General features: G+C 36.7%; 1 protein-coding gene and 1 pseudogene across 14 annotated transcripts in view; both read left to right on the top strand.

Moving 5' to 3' along the window:
• The window catches only part of DENND4C (DENN domain containing 4C), a 144901-nt gene that overhangs the window by 56678 nt on the left and 60869 nt on the right, over positions 1-27354 (top strand). For 8 of the 14 annotated variants that reach the window (XM_055294131.2, XM_055294128.2, XM_055294127.2 and 5 more), the window contains exons 3-10: positions 827-1079; positions 2961-3030; positions 5088-5260; positions 10284-10522; positions 12319-12385; positions 13474-13532; positions 14444-14588; positions 19543-19718. The exons of 1 other annotated variant lie outside the window; for it this stretch is intronic. In XM_055294131.2, coding sequence (XP_055150106.1) covers positions 827-1079; positions 2961-3030; positions 5088-5260; positions 10284-10522; positions 12319-12385; positions 13474-13532; positions 14444-14588; positions 19543-19718 — 1182 coding nt within the window. Of the gene's footprint in view, positions 1-826; positions 1080-2960; positions 3031-3461; positions 3662-5087; positions 5261-10283; positions 10523-12318; positions 12386-13473; positions 13533-14443; positions 14589-19542; positions 19719-27354 lie in introns of those variants that run through there. 5 more of the 14 variants (XM_055294130.2, XM_063609085.1, XM_055294132.2 and 2 more) reach the window with 5 other exon arrangements.
• On the top strand, positions 24632-24729 carry LOC129490940 (uncharacterized; annotated as a pseudogene).

Genomic DNA, 27354 nt, shown 5'->3' with positions numbered 1-27354 from the left:
ATTGACTGCAAATATAAGGGCTTAATTTTGGATTCTCCATTTTATTCTGTTGATCTATATGTTTATTCTTATGCCAATACATTGCACTGATTACTGTAGATGTGTGGTAGTTTTGAAGTAGGGAAGTGTGAGTCCTCCAACTTTCTTCTTTTTCCAGATTGCTTTGACAAGAAAAAACAAAAGCAGCTAGGATTTAGATAGGAATTGCATTGACTTTATTGATCTATTTGAGGGTATTGCCATCTTATCAATTTTCATTAATTCATTTTTCAGTTTTCATTAATCAAATTAATTCAATTTTCATTAATCTATTTGAGGGTATTGCCATCATTGTCTTTTTGTCCATAAGCATGAGATGTCTTATTTATTCAGCTCTTTAATTTCTTTAAATAATGTTTTATAGTTTTCAGAGGATTTTTAAAGCTAAAAAATTGACAAATTATGAAGCGAATTTTTATGAAAACATCTGAATACTTGGTGAAACTTCTAGGAATTGACCTGAAGGTGTTTGTGGTGTTGCCCCTTTCTTTTTTCGTATGTTTCTTGTAATAAGCAATACAAAATCAAGTTGTTCAATCCTGTTTACACTTCTTAAATTATGTTTTGGCCTTTGAAAAATAGTTTAGAGACTTGTAGTTCCCAAAGGAATAATTTTAATTTTGGTTTCTAGTGAAGATTTGGGAAACAATAGGAGAGACCAAAAAAATTTTCTTTGGTTTCAAGAAAAAAACCAGCATTAACATGAAATGCATGTACTATATATATGTACATATATACGTGTGTATGTATGTATCTATATCTATTTCTTTCCCTTCCTGCCATGCAGAGTTCTATATGAAGGGAAAGAACGGCTTATTCCAGGATGTGAAGTGATCCTAGCCACACCCTATGGTCGCTGTGCCAATGTCAACAATAGTTCAACTACTTCACAAAGAATCTTTATCACTTATCGAAGGGCTCCTCCAGTTCGACCCCAGAATTCCTTGGCTGTAACTGATATCTGTGTTATTGTAACCAGTAAAGGAGAAACTCCTCCTCATACCTTCTGCAAAGTTGACAAAAACTTAAATTGTGGAATGGTAAGAATAAAGTTTTCATCTTCAAAGTTTCATATGAAAACAAAAAGGGATACGTTTTGGATTCCTGTTTACTGTTGGGTATATACTCACATTTTATATTTTCATGATGCTTGTTTTTATTGTTTCCTAATTTTTATGAATTGATAATAATTTTTAAAATCCTATCCCATGATTTATAATAATTTCATCTTTAAGTCAGGGATATTTTTAAGGGAGTAAATCCTAATATTGTCTGTGTTACATTAACAAAGGTTTTATTCACTTTTGGATTTCAGTGGTGTCTTCAGGGACAACTGTGGGGTTAGAGTAGGTAGAAGCTCTCCTTATATTCATTTATTCATTCATTCATTCATTTGTTTGTTTTTTTATTTTTTTGAGACAGGGTCTTGCTTTGCTGCCCAGGCTGGAGTACAGTGGCGCGATCACAGCTCACTGCAGCCTTGACCCCCTCCCCAGGCTCAAGTGATCTTCCCACCTTAGCCTCCCGAGTAGCTGGGACTACAGGATAGTAGAGACAGGGTTTCATCATGTTGGCCAGGCTGGTCTTGAACTCTTTTTTTTTTTTTTTTTTGAGACGGAGTCTCGCTCTGTCACCCAGGCTGGAGTGCAGTGGCGCAATCTCGGCTCACTGCAAGCTCCACCTCCCGGGTTCATGCGATTCTCCTGCCTCAGCCTCTCCAAGTAGCTGGGACTACAGGCGCCCGCCACCACGCCCGGCTAATTTTTTGTATTTTTAGTAGAGATGGGGTTTCACCGTGGTCTCGATCTCCTGACCTCGTGATCCACCTGCCTCGGCCTCCCAAAGTGCTGGGATTACAAGCGTGAGCCACCGCGCCTGGCTGGTCTTGAACTCTTGACCTTAAGTGATCTGCCTCCCTTGGCCTCCCAAAGTGTTGGAATTACAGGGGTGAGCCACCATGCCCGGCCTGTTTTTTTTTTTTGAGACAGGGTCTCCTTAAGTTGCCCAGGGTGCTCCTGAACTCTAGGGCTCAAGAGAAAATATTGCAGTTTTGCATACTTACTTTTTTTTTTTTTCAGACGGAGTCTCGCTCTGTCGCCCAGGCTGGAGTGCAGTGGCACGATCTTGGCTCACTGCAACCTCCACCTCCCAGGTTCAAGCGATTCTCCTGCCTCAGCCTCCCAAGTAGCTGGGGCTACAGGCGTGTGCCACTGTGCCCAGCTAATTTTGTATTTTTAGTAGAGACAGGATTTCACCATGTTGGTTGGCCAGGATGGTCTGGATCTCTTGACCTCATGATCCGCCTTCCTCGGACTCCCAGAGTGCTGGGATTACAGGTGCAAGCCACCACACCCAATCCATGCATACTTACTCTTTAAAAGGACTGTAGTGAAGAAGAAAATGAACATAAATGTTTGATTCATAGTTTTTAAAGACTACAGCTTACTTTTGGTTCAGATTTACTTTGAAAAATATCTTCAGGTCAAACTAATATTAGCTTAATGTTGTATAGGCAGAGATGACAAATGCACCCAGAACAGTTAGTGAAGACAGGGTTGCCTCTGGAGGTGATGACCTCATAGCCCTCCAGTGACCCGAGTCTTCCCCAGTTTGGGCTCCAGTGCACGCTCCGTTTTGTGCTGTGTCTTACAAGAAGGGGCAATCTGTGATTGCGAAATTCTAGATCTTTTGAAATGGCCTTCATATCGGTTTGATTTTTGTAGCATTGTTTTCTTACTCTCTTCTTTTTAGTGTTCTGAACTTCATGCTTTGCTGTATTTTATACTGCATAGTTCATTATATAAACATATTTTTTAAATGGACTCTTCTGAGTAAATAATAAGAATCTTTAGTTGATATCCAACAAAATCCATTTCTTTTCACTCTTTTGTCTTTTTATAAACCTAATTTATGTTTTACAGTGGGGTTCCAGCGTGTTTCTGTGTTATAAGAAGTCTGTACCTGCTTCAAATGCAATAGCATATAAGGCTGGTAAGTGTGTTAAAAAAAAATTGTCTCAATTGCTGTAGTTATTGGTGCATATTAACATTTGGCTAAAAGAGACAAAGTATGCTCCCTTACGTAGTTTGTAGAATTGATCTATTCATAAAATTATCTATAATTTTAGCATATAAAGATATGTGTTTTCTTAAATACATTACATATACAAGATATATTAATACCCCCACCAAACATGCTGTTAATTTAATTTAAACATTTATCCAAAGCAAACATATGTGGAATAAACATTCAAGCTTTTGGTCTATGTTAATAGACTTAACAGTATAATGGAAAGTTGCTTACTCTCTGACCTTTTATATTTTGGCAATCAGAAAGGTGTCAAACTGCATCTTTACTTCTTATATTTCCTTCTCTTATCTCTTTGTGTCTGATTTGAAACCACATGTTACTTGCCATGAAAGGTGGACTTGCTTCCTTTCTCCTTTGTTGCAAAGAATCAGCTATATGGAGGAGAGGAGGGCCTGAGAAACTTTTCTGCCATGAAGTGTTTGAGAAATCTATCGCCACATTCTTACTGCACATTAAAGTGTCAAGGGCTGTAAAGATTTAAGTGTCACGTCTTCATTCCACTGGTATGGTGGGATAAAAACTGAAAATACAGGTATGCTCCAGTTGTAAATAGAAAAGATACTGGAATACTTCTTTGTGAAAAGAAGCAGTGCTAATTACTTTTTGATTATGCACAGTTCTTGAAATAAAGTTTTACTTCAGGGAAGTCAGGCAAATTCATATCCAAAAAATCGTGATTTTCATAAAAACATTCATACTAATGAACCAAATCATTTAATTTATAATATAAAAATAATGGCAACGACTAACGTATAAAATTCAGTATCATTTTAAAAGCTGATACTGTAGGCTGGGCATGGTGGCTCACGCCTGTAATCCCAGCACTTTGGGAGACTGAGGTGGGCAGATCGCTTGAGGCCAGGAGTTTGAGACCAGCCTGGCCAACATCGTGAAACCCCGTCTCTACTAAAAATACAAAAATTATCCGGGCGTGGTGCCACGCATCTGTAGTCCCAGCTACTTGGGAGGCTGAGGCACGAGAATCACTTGAACCCAGGAGGCGGAGGTTGCAGTGAGCCGAGATCACACCACGGCACTCCAGCCTGGGTGACAGAGCAAGATTCTGTCAAAAAAAAAAAAAAAAAAAGAAATAAAGAAAGAAAGAAAGAAAAGTGATACTGTTAATACTGCTGTAATATGTTGATTGTGTGTGATGTCCTATTTTTTTGTTGTTGTTGGTGGAGAAAAGTTATCACTTAAAAAACTTATAGAAAGAAGCTGTACCAAAGTATTCAGTTATTTGATATGAGACACTTTAGAATAGAGAGTTTTGGATACTGAATTTGGGCTCAAAATTCTACTACTGATTTTGAAGTTTTTCACTTAGAGATGGTCTATATATTGATGACCTTAGAGGCTAATGAACTGATGCCATGTAGCTAATTTATTCTGAGGGGCTTTATTGTGGTTCTCAAAGTGTCCCTTGCTCCTACTTTCTGGGTCTCAGGTACTCTGTACTTAGTCACAGTGTTTCTGTCTCATTTACTTTTCATGTTGTATGCCTTTTACACTGCTTCTCTCTCAAGATGAGTTTAGGGGCTGTGATAATTTCTGTTGCCTCAGCATTATTTCATAACACTTGTCTCTTCCCTGAATTTTTCACAGAAGACTAACTGAAATAGTTGGTAAATTTTTCTGTATGTTTCTTACCATTTTCCACAAGGTGTTGGCATGTGTAGAAGAAAATACATTAAGATTGGTGATGAAGATTGGTTGAATGGAATCTCAGCTAGTGTATTAATACATCTTTATGTTACAATGAACTATAAATGTATGGGTAAAATATCATGGGTAAACTTATTTTAGTTTCTGTTATAGCAAGAGGGAAATCGATTTTAAAATACCACACAAGTATTGCCATGAAATTTGGCATTAAAATATTCCATTAATATCTATCATATGCAATTTATGGAAAAGTAACTATTTAAAAAATTTATTGTTGTCTCATTCTTCAAAAGGTTTAATTTTTAGATATCCAGAAGAGGACTATGAGTCATTTCCACTCTCAGAATCAGATGTACCTCTTTTCTGCCTTCCTATGGGAGCTACTATTGAGTGCTGGGATCCTGAAACCAAATATCCACTTCCAGTTTTTTCAACTTTTGTCTTGACAGGTTCTTCAGCCAAAAAGGTATGTTTTTGCCTCATTGATTAAACACATTTTGTCCATGTTTTTATTTCATAAAAAGGTTAATACAAGTTTTATTTGAATGTTAAGATTATTTGGACATGATACATTTTGGTTTATTTACACTGTCATCCCCAAGGTGAGAAGTCAATATGAAAATTGCTATCAGGGTATTGATACCTCTGGAACTTCTACAGAAGCAAAGATAAAGTCTCTCTGGATAGACACCTTCAAAACCCAGGTGTCAAGATGAGATGATTATGACAGATCAAGGACATAGGTACCATAGAAAGGATCAACAGACAGAATTAAAAAGCAGGGTTAGACCCTCAAGACATTGAAGTGACAGAATGACAATATAAAGGACATTATAAATTAAAATATCATTAAGATGACTTAAGAACTAATGGAGGGGCTCAAAATATCAAGGAAGGAACAGGATATTTTGGAAAATGAATAGATTGGGAAAAGAATGAAGTGTTTAGAAATGAAAAATATGGTCCTTAAAATTAAAAATTCAGTGAGTGGGTTAAACAGCAGAGATGAGACCAGGTGCGGTGGCTCATGCCTGCAATTCCAGCACTTTGGGAGGCCGAGACAGGTGGATCACTTCAGGCCAGGAGTTCAAGGCCAGCCTGGGCAACATAGCGCAACTCCGTCTCTACTGAAAATACAAAAAATTAGCCAGGCTTGGTGGTACACGCCTGTAATCCCGGCTACTCAGGAGGGTGAGGCATGAGAATTGCTTGAACCCGGGAGACAGAGGTTGCAATGAGCTGAGACTGCACCATCGCACTCCAGCCTGGGCTACAGAGCGATACTCTTTCTTAAAAAAAAAAAAAAAAAAAAAAAAGGCAGAGATAAGACATACATGAAGGGATAATTAGTGAAGTGGAAGATAGGTTACCTTAAATGTGGTACATACAAATGTAAAACATAAAAGGAGTTTAAAAATGTAGCAGATAGAACTAGAAGGTCTAATAGATATTTAAGGAGTTACTGAAGGAGAGACTAGAAAAGGACAAGGCTACATCCTAAGAGCTAATGGTTGAGAGTTTTCCAAGGTTGATGAAAAAATTGAGTCTTCAGATTAAAGATGTGTGGTGAATCTGCAGTAGAGAAAAATAAACAAATAAGTAAATAAATAAATAATCCCACCTCTTTTATTTATTTATTTATTTATTTTTGAGACGGAGTGTTACTCTTGTCGCCCAGGCTGGAGTGCAGTGGCACGATCTCGGCTCACTGCAACCTCCACCTCCCAGGTTCAAGTGATTCTCCTGCCTCAGCCTCTTAAGCAGTGGGATTACAGGTGTGCGTCACCACGCCCAGCTAATTTTGTATTTTTTTTTTTAGTGGAGACAGGGTTTCACCCTGTTGGTCAGGCTGGTCTCAGACTCCTGACCTAAAGTGATCCACCTGCCTCAGCCTCCCAAAGTCCTGGGATTATACAGGTATGAGGCACCATGCCTGGCCTATCCCGCCTCACTATATCATGGTGCTATCATGGAACACCAGAGACAAAACAACTAGAGAGAAAAGACATTTATTGTCTTATGTAAAACATATATTGTATATAACAGTAATAATGACATAAACTGGTTTATAAAGAAGGCAAAAATAAACAATATTCTACTGCTGATAGCAGTAGAAATTTAAAAATTGAAAACTGTCTTTTTTTTTTTTTTTTTTTGAGATGAAGCCTCGCTCTTGTCCCCCAGGCTGGAGTGCAATGGCACAATCTGGGCTCACTACAACCTCTGTCTCCCAGGTTCAAGCGATTCTCCTGCCTTGGCCCCCTGAGTAGCTGGGATTACAGGCACCTGCCAGCACGCCTGGCTAATTTTTGTATTTTTAGTTGTGATGGGGTTTCACCATGTTGGCCAGGCTGGTCTCGAACTCCTGACCTCAGGTGATCCACCCGCCTCAGCCTCCCAAAGTCCTGGGATTACAGGTGTGAGCCAATGCGCCCAGCAAAAACTGAAAACTTTCTAAGGAAATTTAATAGGTGATTTTATTGAAAAAATATATGATCCAAACTGACTCATGCGGATGAAACAAAATACATTTTTGACCTCATTCTACAGGTACAGGCTACACTTTTACAACTACTGTGATAAAGATAATATATGTAAAGTATCCAGCATAGTACCTGGAACATAGAAAATACTGAGTGAAGGTCAATATTATATTAACCTGATTGCCCACTACTAACTTGTGAGCTTAATAATCATTTACAATTTCTCCTGCTGAAAGTAGTAAATTAACTGAAAATTTTAAGATCTTCAAACATTAGTTATCTAATATACTTTGACAGTAGAGAACAATAAAGTCTCGTTTGAGATGTGGGTACGAGGTGATCTGCTTGGCTTATTCATTGTTTAGGGGATATTGACATGTAAGCATTGAGGTGTGTAAAATTTATGTTTATGCATTTGTTATTGCTTGTTAAAAACTTTGAGATCACTTTGAAATAATTGTATCTGAGAATATTGTGTGTATAAAGGCAAGGGTTCCTGTGACATATATAATGAAAAAACAGTTGGCAAGATTTATAAAATACAGAGGTAAGGATTGATTGTTGGGAGAAGGGGATGGGTATAGTGATAGAATTTCTTTGCAGTGTTTTAAGGAATTGGCAGATCAGAGGAAGTACCAAGGCTAAACAAAATATACAAAAGCACAAAATTATGAACTAGTCTATATGCCTGGTAGCTCTGTATTGTTGAACAGCAACAGCAGGTACTGTGAGGAATTGAGAGCATCATGCCACTTATACGGACTGTGGCATTTTACCTGTAATGGGGAACTTTTGAAGGATCAGATACTACTTCTGAAGGACTGTTTCTGCAGTGTATTTTTCACTGAAATACTTTCTCTTCTGACTTGAGACCAGTTAGGGCTTCAATAGTTGCTTTGGTATGTGGTAAGTGGAAGTGGAATTGAACATGACTTCGAAGTTTCTAGCTTGGGAATTGTGTAGCATAACTGAGTAAGATTAGGAATATTGGATCAAGTGTTTAGATAATGAGTTCACTTTTGAAAATATTGGTTTGAGATTCCTGTATGACATCCAGGTGGAGATTATTGAGTAGTCATTTTGAAAATAGGAGTCTGAGGTTCAGGGGAGAGGTCAGGTAGACCTAGAGATAAAGATTTGAGTTTTGTTAGTATAATGATTGTAGTTAAAACCATGAGAGAATGAAATGTTCCAAATAGAAGTGTGAAGTTAGAACCTTAGGGAATGCTAGTATTTAAATGACTGGTGACGTAATTGGATCTATTGTAGGAAAGAGAGAAATAGCCAGAAAACAAAGAGAAATTTGTACTGTCAAAGACAGCAAAGGAATAAAGAGTTTCAAGACAGAGGAGTGTCAACTCTATCTTGTGTCATATGAGGCAAGGGTGTGGAGGAATTGAACCTGTGAACATTGCTGATGAGAAAGTCAAATGCTGCTGCTGTGGAAAACGGTTTGGCAGCTCCTGCAAAAGTTAAACATAGAATTACCATACGATCCAGCCGTTTCATGCCTAGGCATATACCCAAAATAATTGAAAGCAGAGACTCAAACAGATACTTGTACGCCAGTGTTTGTAGCAGGGTTATTCACAATAGGCAGAAGATGGAAACAGCCCAAACGTGCATCAATGTATGAATGGATACACAAAATATGGTATATATATATGATGGAATTATGATTTATTCCTTAACAAGGAATGAAATTCAGGTATGTGCTGCAATATAGGTGAATCTTAAAAACGTTATTCTAAGTGAAATAAGCCAGACACAAAAGAATACATTTTGTATGATTCCACTTATAGGAGGTACCTAGAATAGCTACCCTTATAGAGACAGAAAGTACAATAGAGATTACCAGGGACTTGGATTGAGGGCAAGAGAATGGGAAGTTACCATTTAAGGGTTACAGAGCTTTTGTTTGGGGTAATGAAAAAGTTCTGGAAATGAATAGTGCTACTGGGTGCACTGCATTGTGAAGGTACTTAATACCAGTGAATTGTACACTTGAAAATGGTTAAAGTGGTACATTTTATGTTATGTATATTTTACCCCAATTTAAAAAAAATCACAGTCCGGGCGCAGTGGTTCACGCCTGTAATCCCAGCACTTTGGGAGGCCGAGGCAGGTGGATCACCAGGTCAGGAGATAAAGACCATCCTGGCTAACACAGTGAAACCCCGTCTCTCCTAAAAATAGAAAAAAATGGGCCGGGCGCAGTGGCTCACGCCTGTAATCCCAGCACTTTGGAAGGCCGAGGTGGGCGGATCATAAGGTCAGGAGATCGAGACCATCCTGGCTAACACAGTGAAACCCCATCTCTACTAAAAATACAAAAAATTAGCTGGGCGTGGTGGCGGGCGCCTGTAGTCCCAGTTACTTGGGAGGCTGAGTCAGGAGAATGGCGTGAACACAGGCGGTGGAGCTTGCAGTGAGCTGAGATCGCGCCACTGCACTCCAGCCTGGGTGACAGAGCAAGACTCTGTCTCAAGGAAAAAAAAATTAGCCGGGCGTGATGGCGCATGCCTGTAATCCCAGCTACTCGGGAGGCTGAAGCAGGAGAATCACTTAAACCTGGGAGGCAGAGGTTGCAGTGAGCTGAGATTGCACTACTGCCCTCCAGCCTGGGTGACAGAGTGAGACTCCATCTCAAAAAAAATAAAAAAATAAAAAAACAAAAATCACACAAAAAACTAAGTTGAGTGAGGTCATTAGAGTTCATTCTCTAATGCTTTCATTTTAAAAATGAAAGCAAGTTGTAAGAGGTTACCATCCATTTTTGTATAAGATACATAGTTGAATGTATAAAATTGCAGTGGAAAAAATCTTGAGGGATTTATATCAAAATCTGGTTATCTCTGGGACAGAAATTTGGGTGAGATTTTTTTTTTCATAATTTATCTGTATAAGTGTACTCCAAGCAAATATTTCTTGTGTAATAAGAGAAAAAGAGAAGTTAATTTTTTCAAACAAACTCAAATCTTATAACAGAATTCTCTTACTCTTTAGGTATATGGAGCTGCCATTCAGTTTTATGAACCTTACTCTCGGGAACTTCTATCAGAGAAACAGCTTATGCAGCTGGGCTTGTTGACGCCTGTGGAGAGAAAAATGGTCTCCAAATCCATCAATACAAACAAATGCATTTGTTTACTCTCACACTGGCCTTTTTTTGAAGCTTTTAGGAAATTTCTTATGTTTATCTACAAACTTTCTGTGTCTGGACCACATCCTCTTCCCATTGAAAAGTATGTATAATGATTAGAAAGATGGCTGGTGGAAAACTGGGTATATAAATATATACATTTGATTGTGTAACTTTTAGCAGCAAAGTTGGAAGGGAAGGAAGGCTACATTTACTCAACCTTTTTTTTTTCTTTTTTTTTTTGAGATGGAGTGTCGCTCTGTCACCCAGGCTGGAGTGCAGTGGCGTGATCTCGGCTCACTGCAACCTCCATCTCCCAGGTTCAAGCAGTTCTCTCAGCCTCCCGAGTAGCTGGAATTACAGGCACCCGCCACCACGCCTGGCTAATTTTTGTAGAGACGGGGTTTCACCGTCTTGGCCAGGCTGGTCTTGAACTCCTGACCTCATGATCCACCTGCCTCAGTCTCCCAAAGTGCTGGGATTACAGGCATGAGCCACCAACTTTTTACTTACTCCTTTCTTCACCGGAATCATTGACTGTGAGCTTAAAATTGGATAGTAGCGGTAAGGTTGGCCAAATAATAATCCTTTGAGAATTCAGCTGAAGAAGTAACTCATACAAATTATATTGTGAGTGTTCTTCTTTGTATTTGTTCTCTAATAACCAAGAGACAAATAGTTACTGCTGCACACACACCCACCCATACAAGTGGCCATTCCAAATTCTAACCGTAATACCTCTCTAAAGTGATGTAGAGATTAGTAAGAATGAGTTAATTGATGTTAAAAGTGAAGTTTTGGTTTTAGCATTAACAGAATTCTTTGAGCTTTCTCTTTAATTTGTAATTATTTTTGTCATGCAGTCTTTCCTAAGAAAGAAAAATGTATGTTGAGCTACTCTTTTTTAAAGGATCTTTTCTGATTTCTAGTGGCACATTGACTTCTGTTTATGATAGTTTATAATTTATGTATCCTGCTAACAAACTAAGAAGTGTCAAGAGCTTTCTGTAATGTATTAAAGAATGTGTAAACGTAGATGTTTCTTACAATTTCAGAACTTTTACATTATAGCAGAGAGAGTATCAGTGAAACATACTAGTTTAGTGGATAAGGTAGGTGTAATTATGTGAAGGTTTAAAAATAATGCTGTCCAAAAATCAACTTTAAAAAGAGTAAAGTACTGTGCATAAACTCATCGTAATTTGATATTGAAATATGGTTGTAACTTTCATTTTGTACTCTTGAAATGGCAATTTAATGATTTATAGTTCTGGGTTTAACTTTCAGCTGTCAGATTAATGTAAAGTTTTTCGAAGTAAAATGTAATGTTAGTGACAAGTTAGCAACCTTTTGAAAAATTATGATTCTATGAATAGCTTGTGAAAATAAAATCAATGTATATAATCAATATTTTTTTTAGTTGAAGTAATATGTTGTGTTTTTATGGCTCCTAAGGGCTCCAAACTTTGGAGAAACTTAAGAAGCAATTTTTGTAGGTGCAGAAATAGAATGAGTAGGTGGTTTATCCAATGTTAAACTAGTAAATCTGGAATTAAATTGAATTTTAGTGTAAATTCATTATAGCACAGTTAGTTGCTATAATGGATAACCAGGGCTATAAAAATTCACTTCTTTCATGAAAACTATTTTTATGTTATTTTTAGTTATCGGGTAATGATAGGGGATATAAATAGACTTTAAGTCAGGAAATACATTGTGTATTTCAGAAGTTTAATGGGCATGGATAAATTCATTTACACTAAGCAAATTTACTTACTACTTAGCTTACATTTTAGATAAATGGCCATGTCATATCTGGGATGATATTTAAGATTTGTTAAAACCTATGATGCATTTTAGAAAAGTAATTATGATATTTGTTTCAAATTTTTTTTCTAGGCACATTTCACATTTTATGCAAAACATCCCTTTTCCTTCACCACAAAGACCGAGAATCCTTGTCCAGGTAACCAAAAGAGTATATTTGGGGAGAACTTTGCATATGCTCACCTCCGTCATTGCACAGTGGATTCCATATACCTTTGGGTTTGAGGTGGAGCAATGTGCATTCGTAAAGTCCTTGGATTTTCTGTGCTTTGTAGCTTTACTGAACATCCTATCTTACTGGGTTTTGGATTTGAGTGTACCGAATTGGAATAATTATAACTCTTGGTTCATAACATTTTTATTTTTGGCCCATGCATGGCCTTTATGTAGCTAATTTTAATAACATAAAACCCAGATTATGTTTGGGCATGTTTTTAATATCAGATTCTCTAATAAATATTAAATATAAAATGAGCAATGGTTGGAGGAGGTTAGTTTAAACAAGGTCTATAAGAGTACTGTGCTAAAGGACCAGTTTCTTTTTATTTTCAGTAAGTAGCAGACGTAGGTAGGTGTACAGCTTGTGACATATGCAACATGAACAGGTCTATACCCTCTCTATAATAATAGTTCCACTGATCACATGCTTAGACATGGGAGAGAGGTCAGATTGTCATAAAAGTTGCTAATGATTTGCTCTTCATTTATATACTGTATTCTTTCTGGACCATAACAATTAACTTACTGGCATACTTAACATACTTTGAATAGCACTGATCTATAGAGGGAAGCCATTTAAAAGTCTTTCTAAGACATTCTTAACATTATGTTTGGTGGGATTAAGTCAGATATTGTTGATCTTGAATGTTATTTCAGTTCCGCAAGTATTAATGTGCCAAGCAACTGCCAAGTGCCTACAGTCTGTTGAGTAAATGAATTTGAAGCTTTTTAGAAGCAGTAATTCCATAAATTTTAAATAATTGTACTTTAACCAATTAAGTGAATCAAAATTCAGTCAAATTAACCATTTAATGGAAAAGAACTAATGTAACACTTCTGAGTAAATACAGCTATCATTTTATATTTTAGTACATGTTTCCAAAGGTGTGTTTGCATATTAAATTATTAATGTTTTCAATATTACCTTTGATCTAAATATATAGATTTCAAAAGTAGTTTTGAAACTTATCTCTTGGTTTGATTAATTTATCTTGTTTTTTTTTTAAGCTGTCAGTCCATGATGCATTAATATTATCACAGCCGGTTTCTACACCTTTACCACTAAGGTAATTACTGGTATTTAAAATGATATATTTATTCACTTGGAGCAGAATGCTTTAAAATATTTTAGTGATTAGTGTATTATTAATATATTAGTGATTGTTATTTTACAATTAACTTTATTAGTTAAAAGTAGGCAAAAATAGCCTTAATGTTTCTGACTTTGATAACTGGATGGATGGTGGGACTATTTTATAAATGGGAACAATTAAGAGAGTTTCAAGATTGGATGTAGAGGATACTTCCCTTTTCTTCTCATCTCCTCTTCCCATATCCAGTTCATAACTAAAGGTTTCAGGTGAGCTGATTGTAACCTTTTAAATGTCTCGAATCCATTTACTTCTTTTCATCTGTATCATAGTAGGCTTCCGTGATGTCTTACCAGACTACTTCACTATTATCCTCTTAATTGGTACCTTGTTACTCATCTTCCTTCAGTTCTTTATCCACTCTGTAGCCAGTGTGTCCTTTTGAAAATGCAAATATAATAGTATATTTCAATTTCAGCCTAATCTGTTGCTGTTTTCACCCTTTCCCTTACTATGCTTTAGTCACAATAGATTTATTTCAATTTCTTGGCTGTGACAACAGCTTTTTCTTGCCCCAGGGCCCTTGCATATATTGTCTGTCACCCCTTCGCTCCCATCCTTGTCTCCATTCTTCTGAGCTCAACTCAAATGGCTATTCAGGAAAATCTTTCTTGATAAATGCCTTTTATTACCAGAGGATGAGTTTAAATCACCCCGTTATCTATCTTATTAAGTTTGCTACTTTTCATTGATAAATAAGTAAAGACTAGAAATTAACACTAGACTCTCAATCTGTTAATACTTAAGAAATAATTTAATAAGCAAATCTTAACATGTTTTAGCAAAATAGTTCACAATGATCTATTTTTCTCTTTTTTTTTTCCTAGTGGAGCCAACTTTAGCACCTTGCTAATGAATCTGGGTCCTGAGAATTGTGCAACACTGCTGCTCTTTGTTTTACTTGAGAGTAAAATTCTGCTGCATTCTCTTAGGCCAGCTGTCTTGACTGGGGTAGCTGAAGCTGTTGTAGCTGTAAGTATAGAATTTTCCTTTTAGTACAAAATTACTGACAGATAATTTTTACTCCAAAGGGAAATTTCCTTCAAAAACAGCAACTTTGTAAACAACAACAAATTTTTAAAAAGCAACTTTGAAAAATTACCAGCCCAGTAAAAGTTGAATATAATCTGCTGGCAAAGAGAAGTAGGAAATATAAAGAAAACAAAGGTGATTTCTGTTTTAGGAAAAATGTCAATTTCCAATTTTTCATATTTTTGAGTTCTTCCCAGAGTAAAAACTATATGATTATATAATAAAACCTGAGAATGAAGCTGGTTGTATTGAGAGGCTCTGGCCAATTTCAGCTGTTCTAAAATTATGCAAATGATTATATGGTTAATTTCTCCCTATTTTAACTTTTAATAATTGTGAATCAGTAATATACAGGATATTCTAAGTGATTGTGAAATAGGATAATATACAGAGGCTTAGCTCTTGTGTAAAGCATAAATAAAATTAAATTATTAAATTGTTAAAAAATTAAAGTTGTTCCCTGCTTAAAACCCTTTGGCTTCCCATTGCACTTAGAATGAAGTCTGATTGACAGGCGTGGTGGTTCATGCCTGTAATCCCAGCAATTTGGGAGGCTGAGGTAGGCGGATCACCTGAGGTCAGGAGTTCGAGACCAGCCTGACCAAAATAGAGAAACCCCGCTCTACTAAAAATACACAGCCGGGCGTGGTGGCACATGCCTATAATCTCAGCCACTCAGGAGGCTGAGGCAGGAGAATTGCTTGAACCCAGGAGGCGGAGGTTATGGTGAGCTGAGATCACATCATTGCACTGCAGCCTGGGCAACAAGAGTGAAACTCTGTCTCGGAAAAAAAAAAAAAAAAAAAAAAAAACGAATGAAGAATGAAGTCTGATTGTATAGGGCTTTATAGGCCATTGTATAGAACTTTAGATGTTCCACTTCTCCAACCCTATCACCCATTAGTTGTTTAATTTAAAATAGCTGACTCTCTTCTCTTCCGTTCCCCATTTTAAGAATGTAAGTCTCCTGGGAGTAAGGACCTAATCTCTTGTTTACTCCTGTATTTTTAGCACTTGTTACAGTTGCCTAGCACAGAGTAGGCCCTCAATAAATACTTATTAAAACAACAAATGGGGTATGTCTCCAAGATCTTAATCTGGTTGGAGAAGTGCTGTTAGGACTGAAAACAATAGTAACCGTATGAGACAGCTTCCAGGAGGATCCTCATTAAGTATTACTTTTCCAAGTCATCACAGTTGTGTGTGAAAGCAAAAGTTGTTAGAATATGAAAATATTTGTTAATGAACTGACCAGTTCTAGAAAGTTCCCACCCAGGCCAGGCACAGTGGCTCACGCCTGTAATCCCAGCATTTTGGGAAGCCAAGGCAGGCAGATCACGAGGTCAAGAGATCGAGACCATCCTGGCCAACATGGGGAAACTCTATTTCTACTAAAAATACAAAAATTAGCTGGGCGTGGTGGTGCACGCCTGTAGTCCCAGCTACTCTGGAGGGTGAGGCAGGAAAATCGCTTAAACCCAGGAGACAGAGGTTGCTATGAGCTGAGATTGCACCACTGCACTCCAGCCTGGTGACAGAGCAAGACTCCGTCTCAAAAAAAAAAAAAGTTCCCACCCAAATATTCCTTACTAAAACAGTGTTTATTCAAGCCCCTTTGTCAGAATCGTGGTGGCCAAGTCTTTTGATGGATTTCAGTAATATGGTGCAAGAACAGCTGAAAAAAGTGCTACATGGAATTGGTAATCATATGAAAAATGCCAGAGTATATGAGGTTTATGCAGCTGATGTTGGAGAGCTGTCTGAATTGCATGCAAAATTATTTATAAGTCATGATTTGGTAGTTATGCTGGTTACCATTTGAAGAAGAGAACATTGAAAAGAATGGTTACAAAACAAATGCTTCAAAAGGAGAATGATTTAAATATCAAAGAACATCAAAGAATTAAGGGAGACCCATAGCAAAGATCAATGAAATGTACAAGTGCTTTATGAAAAGTGACCCTATAGTGTTGCAAAAGGCAAAGGTGAAGAGAAGGATATCATATTTTGCTAGCATATAGCTTTTTTTCTAAGGTTTCTTAGATAGTTGGAGGTGTAACATACTTTTGTTGAAAAGAAGATAATTGTCACTCAAGGAAATCTGAAGTCCTTGCAGGGTCCTTTGTGAGTGATAGTTGCAGGTGTAACATACCTTTTGTTGAATAGAAGATAATTGTCACTCAAAGAAATCTGAAGTCCTTGCAGGGTCCTTTGTGAGTGGCTCTGCCCCTCAGCAATCTGATCTTATTTTCCACTACTCTTCCTCTTCTCCAGCATTCTGGCCTTACCATCCCGGGAGCATTAGGCATTCCCCATACCTTAAGGCCTTTGCCCTAGCTGTTGCTTCTCATTGAAGCACTCTTATATATCCCCTTGGCTAAATCTCTCACCTTCTTCAGGTTTCAGCTCTGTTGTCACTTTATTAATGAGTCCTGTCCTGTTTGTCCTAATACAACCTGCTTTTCCTCTCTCTTGCTCTGAACTCTAATGTCCTTCACTTGGCTTTACTTTTCCTTTTTTTTTTTTTTTTTTTTCATAGCACTTACCACTTCCTGACATATAGGTTGAGTATCGCTTGTCTAAAATGCTTGGAAAGAAGTGCTTTGGATTTAGGACTTTTTTGGATTTTGGTATGTTTGCATAATACATGCTGGTTGAACATCCCTAATCTAAAAATCTGAAGTCCTAAATGCTTCTATGAACAATTTCTTTTCTGTCTCATGTTGGTGCTCAAAAAGTGTTGGATTTTGCAGCACTTCGGATTTTGGATTTTCAGGTTAGGGATGCTCAACCTGTAGTATAGTATTTTATTCCTTATGTTTTTCATTTATTTTTTTCTCTTCCTGCTAGACAAGGTGTCTGCAAATGATGGCCGAATCCTGCCTGCAAAATCCTGCCTGCCACTTGTTTCTATAAAGTTTTATTGGAACATAGGCCATTTATTCATATATTGGCTATGACTGCTTTCATGCATGACAGCAGAGTTAAATGGTTGTGACAGAGACAATATGGCTTACAAGGCCTAAAATGTTTACTGTCTTTTACAGAAAAAGTTGCTGACTTTTCTCCTAAACCATAAACCTCATAAGGAGAGTGATCTCTTTCATTTATTGTTAAGCTCTCATTATGTAGAACAGTGATTGGTACATAGCAAGTGCCCAAATATTAAGTAAATAAATGTTTGAAGACAAAATTCCAATGCTGAATAACCGTCTGTAATAGCTGGCAGAGGTAGTAAGCGTTATAGGCATTTCTTTGGGGTGAGTGATGACAGATAAGGGTGATAATTGAACTAGACCTTAAAAGATAACATGAATTTTTATAGTAGAGGAAAAAAATTATCATCAGTAAAATTTTAGTACTAGCTAATTATTAAAATTTTTTTTGTAAAATTTATTCATTTATTTAATTTTTTTATGGAGATGAGGGTCTCACTCTGTTGTCCAAGCTGGCCTTGAACTCCTGGCCTCAAGCAGTCCTCCTGCCTCAGCCTCCCAAAGTGTTGAGAATCACTGCATTTGGCCTTAACATGTTTTAGTCTTTTTTTAAAAACATCAAAACTTGTCTTTTTTTTAAAAAACAAAACAAAACACAAATGATACAATTGAAGTAAAGCTTCGTAAAGGAAAATGGGTAAAGATTCTTGAGGAATGTTTTTTTCTGTTTTTTCTTTTTCTGTCTCATCATGTCTAGATAGAAGAATATTTTATACTGACTATTTTTTTTTTGAGACAGAGTCTTGCTCTGTTGCCCAGTCTGGAGTGCAGTGGTGCAAACTCGGCTCACTGCAACCTCCGCCTCCCAGGTTCAAGCAATTCTCCTGCCTCAGCCTCCTGAGTAGCTGGGATTACAGACATGGGCCACCACACTCAGCTAATTTTTGTGTTTTAGTAGAGACATGGTTTCTACATGTTGGCCAGGCCAGTTTCTCAAACTCCTGACCACAAGTGATCCACTCACCTCAGTCTCCCAAAGTGCTGGAATTACAGGCATGAGCCACCGTGCCCAGCCTATTGACGGTATTTTTAAGATGTCAAACATCACTCATGTTTATTTGAAGAGTTACGAATTTTTTTTTTTTTTTTGAGACGGAGTCTCACTCTGTTGCCTAGGCTGGAGTGCAGTGGCGTGATGTCTGCTCACTGCAAACTCCGCCTCCCAGGTTCACGCCATTCTCCTGCCTCAGCCTCCCAAGTAGCTGGGACTATAGGTACCCACCACCATGCCTGGCTAATTTTTTGTACTTTTTTTTTTTTTTTTTTTTTTTTTTTTTTTTAGTGGAGATGGAGTTTCACCTTGTTAGCCAGGATGGTCTCGATCTCCTGACCTTGTGATCCGCCTGCCTCGGCCTCCCAAAGTGCTGGGATTACAGGCGTGAGCCACTGTACCCGGCCATGAATTTTTTTTTGTTGAGCTGTTTAATTATCTATTAGCATTCCCTAGAAAATAATTACTTTTTTTTTTTTAATCCTTGATGCTTTTAGTTGGATTTTGACCTGAGGTAATTTTGGAGAATTAATAGGTGAACGAAATGTGTAAGAGTTAAAGATAATAAGTTTGTTTTATGATATTTGGGGCCATTTTATCTTATTTTGATTCTTTCCGTAAAATTGGAATGTGGGCTTTGTATAGATACTAGAAGAATTAACATGCAAAAAGCTGTTAGTATTTTTATTGTGCTTATGATCATCGTTATGGCTTGAAAATTTTAATTACATTTGTTCTTAGTATTGCTTAGTAGTATTTTATAATCATTTAGTTTTGGAATGAAGTTTAAGGTAAACAAAACAGACTTAACTGCATTTCAGTGATCCCTTTTCAGTAATACTAGTTACTTATATATTTTTGATTGCAAATTTAAAATTTGGTTAATTTTTTAAAACTTTTTCCCCAGATGATCTTTCCATTTCAGTGGCAATGCCCATATATTCCCCTTTGTCCTCTTTCACTGGCTGCAGTGCTTAGTGCACCTTTACCATTTATAGTTGGAGTTGACTCAAGGTATTTTGATCTTCATGACCCACCACAAGATGTTGTTTGCATTGACTTGGATACGAACATGTTATATGTGTAAGTTGATTCATTTTATATTATCTCTCATTCATATTTTTCACTATGTAGAGTTACAGTTCTTTGAAAGCATCTAGAAATATGCTACTTTTGGTAGTTCTTAAATCTTCATCTTAAATACAGCAGCTCTCAACCAGGGCAGGTATCAGCATCTGGGAATGCTGTGTGATTTGGAAAAAAAAATGTTCAGTATTATGATAGTTTATATTTGGGTAACAATGTTAAATGTAAGCAGGAGATATTTATGTTTATCAGAAGAGACTATGAGTTGGAAAAGTAATGGTTAAACACCTTTTTCAGAGCTCAAGAGATGATATGCTTTCTAGGTTTAATTCAAAATCCATATGTAAGTAAAATGGGTTTCCCCATTGGAGATAAAGTTTAGTTACATTATAGGGTGATATTATACCATTTGCCTAGTTGTCGGGATTTGAATTTTATAAGGATCTGTTGTTTACTGCATAGAAATTTATATTAAAAGTCAGTGATAGTTTGTGTTTGCTGGAGGTGATAATTAAGTACAGCAGTGGTACAGCTGAGGGTTCAGAGAGTAGCAAACTACATTAATAAAAGAAATAGTTCTGGATGGATGTTTAAGGGTTACCCCTTCCCCCACCAAAAGTAGGAAAGGACAGTAAGTATTAAAAATTTTCTTATGTTGGTGCCAACTTCCAGGCTGTAGAACGCTTTTATTCTTTACTGTTTGAGATTGGTAGAAAATGAATAGAGAAATATTTTGGGTGAGGCCTGAATAGTTCCAACAGTAGAATTCGTTGGGAAAATATTTTTATATGAACCAAAAAAATAACCTAAGGAAGGAAGAAAACATTTGCTATAACTTAAAATATAATTTTGACATGGATCTACTACTGTATTTTGAAACTGTATAGCTGTAGTAGCTCCTTATGTATTTTCTAAAATAAACTTGAAGTGTTTGCTCAATTGTATTTATTTATTTATTTATTTATTTATTTATTTATTTATTTTGAGACAGAGTCTCACTCTGTTGCCCAGGTGACAGAGTTACAGTGGTGCAATCTTGACTCACTGCAGTCTCCGCCTCCTGGGATCAAGTGATTCTCCTGCCTCAGCCTCCTGAGTAGCTGGAATTACAGGCGCATGCCACCACACCCGGCTAATTTTTTTTGTATTTTTAGTAGAGATGAGGTTTTACCATGTTGGCCAGGCTGGTCTTGAACTGCTGACCTCAGGTGATCCACCCACCTTGACCTCCCAAAGTGCTGGGATTACAGGCGTGAGCCACCGTGCCCGGCCTGCTCAATTGTGTTTAAAGAATTATAAAATGTGCCCAGGTGTAGTGTCTCACACCTGTAATCTCAGTACTTTCGGAGGCTGAGGCAGGAGGATCACTTGAGCCCGGGAGTTTAAGACCAGCCTGGGCAACATGGTGAGACTCCATCTACATAAAATAAAAAATTAGCCAGGAGTGGTGGTTCGTGCCCATAGTCTCAGCTACACAGGCGGCTGAGGAGGAAAGATCACTTTAGTCCAGGAGGTCCAGGCCGCAGTGAGCCATGTTCACCCCACTGCACTGCAGCCTGGCTAACAGAGCAAGACTCTGTCTCAAAAAAAAAAAAAAAAAAGAAATACCTCCAAATTATACAGAATAATGTAAATAACTTGTATCTATTCACCACAACTTTATTAAGAAATAGGCCGGGCACAGTGGCTCATGCCTATAATCCCAGCACTTTGGGAGGCCGAGGCAGATGGATCACCTGAGGTCAGGAGTTCAAGACCACCCTGGCCAACATGGTGAAACTCTGTCTCTACTAAAAACACAAAAATTAGCCAGGCATGTGGTGGGTGCCTGTAATCCCAACTACGTGGGAGTCTGAGGCAAGAGAATTGCTTGAATCGAGGAGGTGGAGCTTGCAGTGAAGAGGAGATCATGCCCTTGCACTCCAGCCTGGGCGACAGCGAGACTCTGTCTCAAAAAAAAAAAAAAAAGAAAAAGAAAAAGAAAATATTAGCAATAAATCTGAAATCCCTAGATAGTCCTCCCCAACCATATTTTGCTCCTGTCTCCCAGAGAGGAGCTCCAGATCCAGCCATCATCTTGGATAAACTCCACATCCAACCGTCATCTTAGATTTGGAGTTTATCACATACATGTATTTTTAAAACATTTATTATATATGTATTAATCTAAATAAAATTTTGTTTTGCATACTTATAAATTTTTTTCTACTTGAATAGTTTTCTGTGAATTGCTTTTTCGCTCACCATTCTTTGTGAGGTTCATCCAGTTCATTTTCAATGGTGATCAATGTTGATGGACATTTAGGTTGTATCTAGATCTTTGATGTTAGGAATAAGGCTGTTCTGATCATTGTATATATTTCCTTGAGTATATGCTCAGGAATTCCTCTGAAGCATATACCTGGAAGCGCTAATGTTGCTTGGTAGCGAATGAGCATTTTGAACTTAATAGCTAATACCAGATTACTCTCCCAAGTTCACTCCGTCCTCAGCAGATGAGAGTTCTCTTTGTTTCATATCCTTGCCAACACTTGTGGTCAGACTTTTAAATTTTTTACCAATTCGATGGTAATGGTATTTCACCGTGGCTTTAATTAACATTTCCTTTATTGGTAGCAAATGGAGCAAAATTTTCATATCTTTGTGCCCCTTCGTTTTCCTCTCCTGTGAATTGGATGTTCTTTTTGTTGGTACATTTTCCTGTTAGATTGTTTGTCTTTTTCTTTTGATTTGTAGAAATTGTATATATAATCTGGAATTAATTCTTGGTCTGCTGTATGCATTCCAGATAGCTTCTCCCACATTGTGACCTGTCATTCCATTCTGTTTTTGGTGTCTTTTGATAAAACAGAGGCTTATCTTAATTTATCAAATTTATTAATTATTCTTTATGGAGTACTGTTTTTGGTTCTTGTATATGAGATATTTTGCCTTGAGGCCATGAAATACTATCATGGTTATTTCTTAAGTTGTGAGGTTTGCCTCTCTCATTTAGTTATTTAATTCAGCTAAACTTGATGTGACATACCAGTTTCTACATTTGTATAAATACGTATCTGGGCTAATTCTTTTCCTTTGATTTGCTTCAATCTCTTGCCAGTATTATACAATCTTAATGGCTTTAAAATTAAGTTGTCTACAACATGAATGAACCTTGAAAACATTATGTTAAAAGACCTTATATTATGATTCAATTTATATGAAATGTCCAAAGCAGGCAAATCTCTAGAGGCAGAAAGTAGATTGATTAGTGATTGCCTTGGAATGAAGAGGATGGGAGTATTGGAAGCTAAGTGACTATGGGATTTCTTTTTGAGGTGATGAAAATACTCTAAAATTGCTTGTAGGCCGGGAGTGGTGGCTCACGCCTGTAATCCCAGTACTTTGGGAGGCTGAGACGGGTGGATCTCCTGAGGTCGGGAGTTTGAGACCAGCCTGACCAACATGGAGAAACCCCATCTCTACTGAAAAAACAAAACTAGCCAGGCATGGTGGCGCATGCCTGTAATCCCAGCTATTCGGGAGGCTGAGGCAGGAGAATTGCTTGAACCCAGGAGGCAGAGGTTGCAGTGAGTTGAGATCGCGTCATTGCACTCCAGCCTGGGCAACAAGAGTAGAACTCCATCTCAAAAAAAAAAAAAAAAAAATTGATTGTAGTGGTGGTTACACAATTTCGTGAATATAATAAAAACCATTGAATTGCACAGGTCAAATGGGTGAATTGTTTGGTATATGAATTTGTATCTTAATAAAACTGTTTTAAAAAGTCATGGTATGAGACCTTTTTTTTTTTTTTTTGGCAATGTCCATGGCGAATCCCCTTACTCCTGTTCTTTTTAAAAATTGTTTTGACTCTATTTGATCTTTTGTTTTTCCATATAAATTTTAATACCATCTTATTAAGCTCCACACAAAATTACATTGGGATTTTTGTTAGAATTTTTTTTTTTTTACCTTTTAAATTTTTTTTAATTGACATAGTAATTGTATATATTTATGAGGTACAATGTGATGCTTTGGTGTATGTATACATCATGGAATGTTTACATCAAGTAGTTAATATATAGTATTTATAGATTCATTTGGAGGCAGATGATACCTTTTTGACACACATTTAAAATATGCACAGGAAATATGACCCATGAATGTGATATTTCACTTCATAGGTCTTTTCAACATTTTTTGGTAAACTTTGTGTTTTCTCCAGAAAGATAATTCACATTTTTTGTTAGACTTATTTATTCCTAAGTATCTTTCAGTTTTTATTGTTACTGTAAATGGTATTTTAAATTAGACTTTCTGCTTGTTGCTGGGAAATGTAGTTGATTTTTATATAGTGGTCTTATATCTAGCAACTTAGTTGAATTCTCTTATTTTAATTTGTATATTATCTTCAATTTTCTGCCTATAAACATCACATTTCTCTACTTATACTATCCTAATATATTTTAAAATTTTTTTATCTTAATTCTCCAGCTAGGATCGCTAGTGTAATGTTGAATAGAAGTAGTTATAGTTGGTGTCTTGTCTTGTTTCTAATTTCAAAGGGGATGCTTTGAGCAGTTTATCATAAAGTATGATTATTGGTATACAACAGGGATTGACATCTGGCCCAAAGCTTGTTTTTGTAAATAAAGTTTTATTGGAACACAGCCATGCTCATTCATTTACATATGGCCTATGCCTGCTTTCATGATACAGCAGCACATTTGAGTAGTGATGACAGAGACCGTGTGGTCCTCAAAGCCTAAAATATTTACTGTCTGGCCCTTTCAGTAAAAATTTGCCTATCCTTCCTCTAGAGTTTTGATATCTTAATTATAAATTAAGGAATTTACCTTCTACTTCTATGTCATTAAAACTTTTTTAAAATCGTAAGTAGATACTGAATTTTATAAATACTTTTTGTGATCTTCTTGTAGTTCATAAGCGTTGATGATTGGACGTTCATGCACATGTGTGAGATGTGCCTTCTACAACTTGATGTTGGCATATTACCTGTCTGGTGTGAAAGGAAACAAAAAACCTTTTTGTTCACCTGTTGAGATGAGCATTTTCTCCTTTACTCTGTGTGGTAAATTACATTATAAAGTCAATTAGTAGTAGACAGTCCTTGTATTCCTGAAATAAACATCATTATACTGGATTAAATTTGCTAAGAATTTAAGATAATTGCATTGATGTTCATAAATGATATTGGCCTGATGTATAGCTTTTTAGTTGCAGACCACACTTTGTATATAATGCTTTTATTTTTGTAGACTTTAAATATTCTTTATTTTTATCAAAAAAATTTATTTGACTTATGTATTATATTAAAGTGTGTCTTTTGAATTTCCAAAGTTTTTTTCCGTTGTTTGACAGTGTCTTGCTCTGTCTCCCATGCTGGATGGCGTAGAGTGGCCCGATCTTGGCTCACTGCAACCTCCGCCTCCTGGGTTCAAGCAATTCTTGTGCCTCAGCCTTCCGAGTAGCTGGGACCACAGGCATGCACCATCATACCTGGCTAATTTTTTTGTATTTTTAGTAGAGACAGGATTTCACCATGTTGGCCAAGCTGGTCTGGAACTCCTAACCTCAGCTGATCCACCCACCTCGGCCTCCTGAAGTGCTAGAATTACAGGCATGAGCCACTGCACCTGGTCCCCACAAAGTTTATTTTCTCCTAAATGCTAACTCAGTTGAATTGTGATCAGAACATTCTCTGTTACTACTTGTTGAGATTTGTTTGAAGCCAAGTATATGGTCAGTTTTTGTAAATATTCTATGTGAAAGAGTTCCTAGAAATTGTCAAAAGACCGATAACTATAGAAAAATAGGCAAAGACTATGAAGTCTTTTCACAGAAAATTAAATAAGCTTAAGCTTATTATAGGAGAAATGCCACATTAGTTCTTCATGTTGATACTACTTTTTCACTTTTCAGATTGGCCAAAAAGAAAAAAAATTCAAAATGAAATGCTTAAATAGCATACTATTTGAGGATGATGGGAAATAAACAGTCTTTATGCATTCACTGCATTTAGAAGTGAGATATATATGATGACAGCTTCTGTGGAGGATATCTGGCAACATTTGTCAAAATTACAAATATATATACTTCAGCAATTCCACTTCTAGGAATTTATCCTAACATTTTATTTTGTATGAAATCATGTTTGTTCAAAATAGAAAAAGAAAAATCCAGATGTCCCAGACTTGTTAAATGGTTCCTACAATGGAATACTACTGTAACGCTGTAAATGAGCAAGGATGCTTTCTGTATTGGGAAAAAAATCACAAAAGATATTTTGTTTTTGTTTGTTTGTTTGTTTTTTGTTTGTTTGTTTTTGAGACAGAGTCTTGCTCTGTCACCCAGGCTGGAGTGTAGTGACGCGATCTTGGCTCACTGGAATGTCCACCTTCCAGGCTCAAGCAATTCTTGTGCCTCAGCCTCCCGAGTAGCTAGGATTACAGACGTGTTCACCGTGGCCACTTAATTTTTGTATTTTTTGTAGAGATGGGGTTTCACCATGTTGGCTAGGCTGGTTTCAAACTGCTGGCCTCAAGTGATATGCCTACATCAGCCTCCCAAAGTGCTGGGATTACAGGTGTGAGCCACCGTGCCCGGCTACAAATTATTAAATGAAAAAAATCAAGGTGGTAATTGTGTATTGCAGTGTGCTGCTACTTGTGCTGCTACTTGTATCTGCCAGTTTTGGAATAAAGACACATTAAAATATGCACAAGAAACTAGTGATTATGTATTATGGGGGTGAGGGAGCTGAGCAGACGTGGAACAAGGGTGTATATATGTGTTTTAAGTTATTTTTGAGCTGTGTGATCATATTAAAGTTTTAAAACTCCCAGTTTGATGGTGGATTTGTCAATTGCATTTTATGCTTATGTGGACATTTGCTTTATGTACTTAATTAAGGCTGCGTTATGAGGGACACTCAAGTTCAAAATGGTTCTGCAGTTAAATGAATACTTTTGTCTTGTAGCTACTTTAAAAAAAATCACTGATGCTCTTTTTGTTAGTTTGTGCTTTTCTTCTCATTAATACATTATGTTAGATATATTATGTTTGGTATATCTTTTCCTATCCTTTTAATTTCAGATATTCTATATATAGTATATAACTGGCATTAAAAATCCAATCTAACATTTGTCTTTTTATTGAAGAATGCATTAATTTACATATATTATATATTTGAACATTCTATCTTATTTTGTCCTTTTTGTTCTGCTGTTATTCTTTTCTCTCTTTCAGATTGAATGAATTATTTTCCCATCTGCTTACCTAAATGTTATATTATGTGTGTCTGTAATTTCATATTTATGTTCCTTTAATGATTCCTCTTAATTTTTTAATATGGGTACTTAGAACTTAAAATTAATATTTTACTCTTTTTTCAAGCAGTAAAGTAGACTTTAAAATACTTTAATTGGCAACATCCTCTTACTCTAATTGGTACAAAAACAATGAATTTTACAATCGATGGCCTGTTAGATTAGATGAAATGCAGTTCATCTACCCACAGTAGCCCTGTATATTAGGTAAATTATCAGTCCTCATTTTGCAGATCAGAAAATTGAGTAACAGACTAATTGACTGATTTATACAAACTCACACAGATAGTAAACGTCAGGGC

The sequence above is a fragment of the Symphalangus syndactylus genome, chromosome 9 (assembly GCF_028878055.3).
Source record: "Symphalangus syndactylus isolate Jambi chromosome 9, NHGRI_mSymSyn1-v2.1_pri, whole genome shotgun sequence".
Lineage (NCBI taxonomy): Eukaryota > Metazoa > Chordata > Mammalia > Primates > Hylobatidae > Symphalangus > Symphalangus syndactylus.
Note: the sequence above shows the minus strand (reverse complement) of the source record. Positions and strands in the feature narration are given on the sequence as shown.